Here is a 7203-nt window from a genome sequence, read left to right as displayed (position 1 = left end):
AATCATCTGTGTTTAGCACAGCTTCACACACACACAGGAAGAACTCTCCTCAAATCATCTGTGTTTAGCACAGCTTCACCCACACACAGAGGAGAACTCTCCACAAATCAGCTGTGTTTAGCACAGCTTCACCCACACAGAGGAAGAACTCTCCTCAAATCATCTGTGTTTAGCACAGCTTCACTCACACACACAGGAAGAACTCTCCTCAAATCATCTGTGTTTAGCACAGCTTCACACACACACAGAGGAAGAACTCTCCTCAAATCATCTGTGTTTAGCACAGCTTCACTCACACACAGAGGAGAACTCTCCACAAATCAGCTGTGTTTAGCACAGCTTCACCCACACACACAGGAAGAACTCTCCTCAAATCATCTGTGTTTAGCACAGCTTCACCCACACACAGAGGAGAACTCTCCACAAATCAGCTGTGTTTAGCACAGCTTCACCCACACAGAGGAGGAACTCTCCTCAAATCATCTGTATTTAGCACAGCTTCACCCACACAGAGGAGAACTCTCCTCAAATCATCTGTGTTTAGTACAGCTTCACCCACACACAGGAAGAACTCTCCTCAAATCATCTGTGTTTAGCACAGCTTCACCCACACACAGGAAGAACTCTCCTCAAATCACCTGTGTTTAGCACAGCTTCACCCACACACAGGAAGAACTCTCCTCAAATCATGTGTTTAGCACAGCTTCACACACACACAGGAAGAACTCTCCTCAAATCATCTGTGTTTAGCACAGCTTCACTCACACACACAGGAAGAACTCTCCTCAAATCATGTGTGTTTAGCACAGCTTCACACACACACACAGGAAGAACTCTCCTCAAATCATCTGTGTTTAGCACAGCTTCACCCACACACACAGGAAGAACTCTCCTCAAATCATGTGTGTTTAGCACAGCTTCACCCACACACAGGAAGAACTCTCCTCAAATCATCTGTGTTTAGCACAGCTTCACTCACACACACAGGAAGAACTCTCCTCAAATCAGCTGTGTTTAGCACAGCTTCACACACACACACAGGAAGAACTCTCCTCAAATCATCTGTGTTTAGCACAGCTTCACTCACACACACAGGAAGAACTCTCCTCAAATCATCTGTGTTTAGCACAGCTTCACACACACAGAGGAAGAACTCTCCTCAAATCATCTTTGTTTAGCACAGCTTCACCCACACACACAGGAAGAACTCTCCTCAAATCATCTGTGTTTAGCACAGCTTCACTCACACACACAGGAAGAACTCTCCTCAAATCATCTGTGTTTAGCACAGCTTCACACACACACAGAGGAAGAACTCTCCTCAAATCATCTGTGTTTAGCACAGCTTCACCCACACACAGGAAGAACTCTCCTCAAATCATCTGTGTTTAGCACAGCTTCACTCACACACAGGAAGAACTCTCCTCAAATCATGTGTTTAGCACAGCTTCACCCACACACAGGAAGAACTCTCCTCAAATCACCTGTGTTTAGCACAGCTTCACCCACACACAGGAAGAACTGTCCTCAAATCATGTGTTTAGCACAGCTTCACCCACACAGAGGAAGAACTCTCCTCAAATCACCTGTGTTTAGCACAGCTTCACCCACACAGAGGAAGAACTCTCCTCAAATCACCTGTGTTTAGCACAGCTTCACCCACACACACACAGAGGAGAACTCTCCACAAATCATCTGTATTTAGCACAGCTTCACCCACACACAGGAAGAACTCTTCTCAAATCATCTGTGTTTAGCACAGCTTCACCCACACAGAGGAAGAACTCTCCTCAAATCACCTGTGTTTAGCACAGCTTCACCCACACACACACAGAGGAGAACTCTCCACAAATCATCTGTGTTTAGCACAGCTTCACCCACACACAGGAAGAACTCTTCTCAAATCATCTGTGTTTAGCACAGCTTCACCCACACACACAGGAAGAACTCTCCTCAAATCATCTGTGTTTAGCACAGCTTCACTCACACACAGGAAGAACTCTCCTCAAATCATCTGTGTTTAGCACAGCTTCACTCACACACAGGAAGAACTCTTCTCAAATCATCTGTGTTTAGCACAGCTTCACCCACACACAGGAAGAACTGTCCTCAAATCATCTGTGTTTAGCACAGCTTCACACACACACAGGAAGAACTCTTCTCAAATCATCTGTGTTTAGCACAGCTTCACCCACACACACAGAGGAAGAACTGTCCTCAAATCATGTGTGTTTAGCACAGCTTCACTCACACACAGAGGAAGAACTCTCCTCAAATCATCTGTGTTTAGCACAGCTTCACCCACACACAGAGGAAGAACTCTCCTCAAATCATCTGTGTTTAGCACAGCTTCACCCACACACAGGAAGAACTCTCCTCAAATCATCTGTGTTTAGCACAGCTTCACTCACACACACAGGAAGAACTCTCCTCAAATCATCTGTGTTTAGCACAGCTTCACCCACACACAGGAAGAACTCTCCTCAAATCATCTGTGTTTAACACAGCTTCACCCACACACAGAGGAGAACTCTCCTCAAATCATCTGTGTTTAACACAGCTTCACCCACACACACAGAGGAGAACTCTCCTCAAATCATCTGTGTTTAGCACAGCTTCACTCACACACACACACACACAGAGGAAGAACTCTCCTCAAATCATCTGTGTTTAGCACAGCTTCACCCACACACAGAGGAAGAACTCTCCTCAAATCATCTGTGTTTAGCACAGCTTCACTCACACACAGAGGAAGAACTCTCCTCAAATCATCTGTGTTTAGCACAGCTTCACCCACACACAGAGGAAGAACTCTCCTCAAATCATCTGTGTTTAGCACAGCTTCACCCACACACAGGAAGAACTCTCCTCAAATCATCTGTGTTTAGCACAGCTTCACCCACACACAGAGGAAGAACTCTCCTCAAATCATCTGTGTTTAGCACAGCTTCACTCACACAGAGGAAGAACTGTCCTCAAATCATCTGTGTTTAGCACAGCTTCACTCACACAGAGGAAGAACTGTCCTCAAATCACCTGTGTTTAGCACAGCTTCACTCACACAGAGGAAGAACTGTCCTCAAATCATCTGTGTTTAGCACAGCTTCACCCACACAGAGGAAGAACTGTCCTCAAATCATCTGTGTTTAGCACAGCTTCACTCACACACAGAGGAAGAACTCTCCTCAAATCATCTGTGTTTAGCACAGCTTCACCCACACACAGGAAGAACTGTCCTCAAATCATCTGTGTTTAGCACAGCTTCACTCACACACAGAGGAAGAACTCTCCTCAAATCATCTGTGTTTAGCACAGCTTCACCCACACAGAGAGGAAGAACTCTCCTCAAATCATGTGTGTTTAGCACAGCTTCACCCACACACAGAGGAGGAACTCTCCTCAAATCATGTGTGTTTAGCACAGCTTCACCCACACACAGGAAGAACTCTCCTCAAATCATCTGTGTTTAGCACAGCTTCACCCACACAGAGGAAGAACTCTCCTCAAATCATCTGTGTTTAGCACAGCTTCACCCACACACACAGGAAGAACTCTCCTCAAATCATCTGTGTTTAGCACAGCTTCACCCACACACACAGAGGAAGAACTCTCCTCAAATCAGCTGTGTTTAGTACAGCTTCACACACACACACAGGAAGAACTCTCCTCAAATCATCTGTGTTTAGTACAGCTTCACCCACACAGAGGAAGAACTCTCCTCAAATCATCTGTGTTTAGCACAGCTTCACCCACACACACAGAGGAAGAACTCTCCTCAAATCATCTGTGTTTAGTACAGCTTCACACACACACAGGAAGAACTCTCCTCAAATCAGCTGTGTTTAGCACAGCTTCACACACACACAGAGGAAGAACTCTCCTCAAATCATCTGTGTTTAGCACAGCTTCACACACACACAGGAAGAACTCTCCTCAAATCAGCTGCTGGACAGTTTGCTTGGAATGGACTCTTGGCCCTAGTGATGGAGCAATATATCGATATTCATATTCATATATGGCAATCCAGATTATATTATTGTCACCTTGTAATGACATTTTTTAATTGTTTACATTCTAGTTTTCTCTAGTAGCTTTGGTTGATTTCCTGAAATGAATACAGAGGCAATATTTCATTCATTCTTGATTTTTTTTATTAATTATTGCAAACATTAACTTTGTTCACACAACCAATCACTAAAGCCTGGTAAAGGTCTCTCGTTCAATCTTCCATCTACGTATTAACTTCATCCACACAATCAGTGTGTTAAACCAGTATGCCATCATCACTGTGGAGAAAATAATGAATATTCTCCCTATTGATTATAATAATGATTACATTTGTAGTGCACTTTTCTCAAAAAAAGGTACAAGGAGCCGGGAACAAAATCAACATATTAACAACTATTCAGCTATAATAAAGGGAAGACATAGTGCTTCTCCATTAAGGCCCATGCAGTGGAACAGAAACAGCAGAAAATATTACAGCAACAATAGAAATATGCAACAAACATATTTATAGACCACATGACAGTTATGTTTTCATATGAATAAACACCAATTTGGATTCGCTCTATCACTGACTGATATACAGTAATACACAGAAAAGATTGGCTCTATCACTGACTGATATACAGTAATACACAGAAAAGATTGGCTCTATCACTGACTGATATACAGTAATACACAGAAAATATTCGCTCTGTCACTGACTGATATACAGTAATACACAGAAAAGATTGGCTCTGTCACTGACTGATATACAGTAATACACAGAAAAGATTGGCTCGATCACTGACTGATATACAGTAATACACAGAAAAGATTGGCTCTATCACTGACTGATATACAGTAATACACAGAAAAGGAAAGACAAAGAAAACAGCACCACCTACAGAAACTCAAACGTCATCAACAGAAAATAAAGATGTCACAGTCCCGCCCACATGTTTGATTGACAGGTGCTAAGTGCAGTGTATAAACACCACAGCAACGAGCACTAAGCAACAAAGATGGAGACTAAAACTTAAAAAGAAGAATCTCACTCATCGCTGCTTTAATCACTCATGTCTACTTGAGCTCACACAACTCAGCTGCAGCTCCTCTACTATGAAGGTAAAATCCAGCATAGAGAGGCTGAGTGAATGTGGTCTGGACTCTGTGGATGAGAGTCATGGTTTCAGAGATGTTGTAGAAGGACAGAATACCTGCTCTGTGATCCAGGTACACTCCTACTCTGGAGGACAGCGGGCCTGGGATTGGAGTGATGATATTGTTATATATGAATACATTCCGTTGTAATGACCAACTCTTGTCATTGTATCCTAATAGAAGTTGCTCCACCGCTCCTCCTCCTCTGCTAATATCTTTATATGAGACAGCTATTGATCCCTCCCCACTCCACTCCACCTCCCAGTAACTACGTCCAGTCAGAGCCTCTCTACTCAGGACCTGATACGAGTGAATGAATCTGTCTGGGTGACGAGGATATGACTGTGCTTTACCCACGTGTGTTGCTTTTCTGTTCCCATCAGATAATAACAGGTGTGTGTTTGCTGTGTTTGGATCCAGTGTGATCTGACGTGAATATTGTAAGAAGTCAGCTCTGGTCTTGGGTTCTGGTTGTGGCAGTAAAACATCCTCTTCAGTCACTGTCAGTGAGATCTTAGGCCGTTCCTCTGTCAGAATGTCCTGTAGTTTATCTCTGACCTCTGACACAGCTGCAGTCACATCCTCAAAGTAGCGCAGAGGACGGGTATCGATCCTGGGTGAGTCTGTAGATTGACTGAGATGTGACAGTGAGGGGTAACTGTGTAGAAAGTGGATGTGATCCTCTGTGTGTGAGAGCTGCTCCAGCTCAGCATCTTTCCTCCTCAGCTCAGAGATCTCCTGCTTCAGCTTCTCCTGAAGTTCTTCGGCCTGACTCACTTCCTCTTTCTGCTGGGATCTGATCTGCTGCTTCACCTCAGAGCTTCTTATCTTAATGAGACGGACCAGCTCAGTGAAGATCTTCTCACTGTCCTTCACTGCTTTATCAGCAGAGAGATTGATATCCTCCACCTCCTGTTGAAGCACCTTCACGTCTTTCTCTCTGTCCTGGTATCTCTTCTGGATTTTGTGCCGACTCACCCCGAGCTCTTTCTGCCTCTCGGTCCTTTCTGCTGCAGCTGAGACTGTGTCGTGGCCTTTATGTTCATCCATGGAGCAGAGAAGACAGATACACTGCTGATCAGTGCGGCAGAAAACCTTCATCACCTCGTCATGACGAGAGCAGATGTTCTCCTGAAGTTTCCCTGAGGGGTCGACCAGCTTGTGTTTCTTTAAAGGAGCTGCATCATGGTGAGGCTGGAGGTGCTGCTCACAGTAAGAGGCCAGACACACCAGACAGGACTTGAGGGCTTTCAGCTTTCTCCCACTGCAGACATCACAGCCCACGTCTCCAGGTCCAGCATAGCAGCGATCAGGAGGAGCAGCTGCGAGTCCTGTCTTCTTCAGGTCCTCCACCAACTCTGCGAACATGGTGTTTTTCACCAGGACAGGCCTCGGTGTGAAGGTCTGTCTGCACTGGGGACAGCTGTGGATTTTCTTCTGATCGTCTTCATCCCAGCAGCTTTTAATACAGCTCATGCAGTAGCTGTGCCCACAGAGAATAGTCACCGGATCCTTCAGTAGATCCAGACAGATCGAACAGCAGAAGTTTGCCTCGTCCAGCTGAAGTCCTCGCTGCGCCATTTCTCTTTTCAATGACAGTGAATGTCAGATAGTTTCACTCTCTTGTCAGCTTGTCAGCTCTGTCACGTCACAACATGATCTTTACACCCATCTATCTCTTTATCTTTTATCTTTATCTTTATTGCTTATTTGAGCAGGGACAGTACACAATAAATATATTGCACCAGAGATAGCTAAAAGCTAATTTGCATCTGTAGTCCCTGGGCGCACAGAGTCCTGTGCACACACAGTACATATCAAATACAGCAATTAAAAGAAAATCCTAATGTCTAAACAATCAAGATACATGACAAAAAATGATACTTACTATTTGCAAGTTAATACATATACAATGCGCATATAATGCGCATAATTTGGCCACTATAAAGTGGCAGATCTGTGAAAGGGGAGGGGACAAGGAAATATTTGGACAGAACAGCCTTGAACTGGCTGTATACCTGAGACCAGGTACAACCAGTTCCAGGCTGTACCTGG

General features: G+C 44.4%; 1 protein-coding gene across 1 annotated transcript; it reads right to left on the bottom strand.

The window, feature by feature from the left end:
• Positions 1-5067: 5067 nt before the first annotated feature.
• On the bottom strand, positions 5068-6729 carry LOC310783819 (tripartite motif-containing protein 16-like; the record flags this gene model as incomplete). Its single annotated transcript, XM_083644718.1, has 1 exon — positions 5068-6729. The coding sequence occupies one exon, from the start codon at positions 6727-6729 to the stop codon at positions 5068-5070; it is 1662 nt and encodes a 553-aa protein (XP_083500844.1).
• Positions 6730-7203: the final 474 nt, after the last annotated feature.

Source organism: Poromitra crassiceps, assembly GCF_964638095.1.
Source record: "Poromitra crassiceps genome assembly, chromosome: 10".
NCBI lineage: Eukaryota > Metazoa > Chordata > Actinopteri > Beryciformes > Melamphaidae > Poromitra > Poromitra crassiceps.
This window is presented reverse-complemented; position numbering and strand designations above follow the sequence as displayed.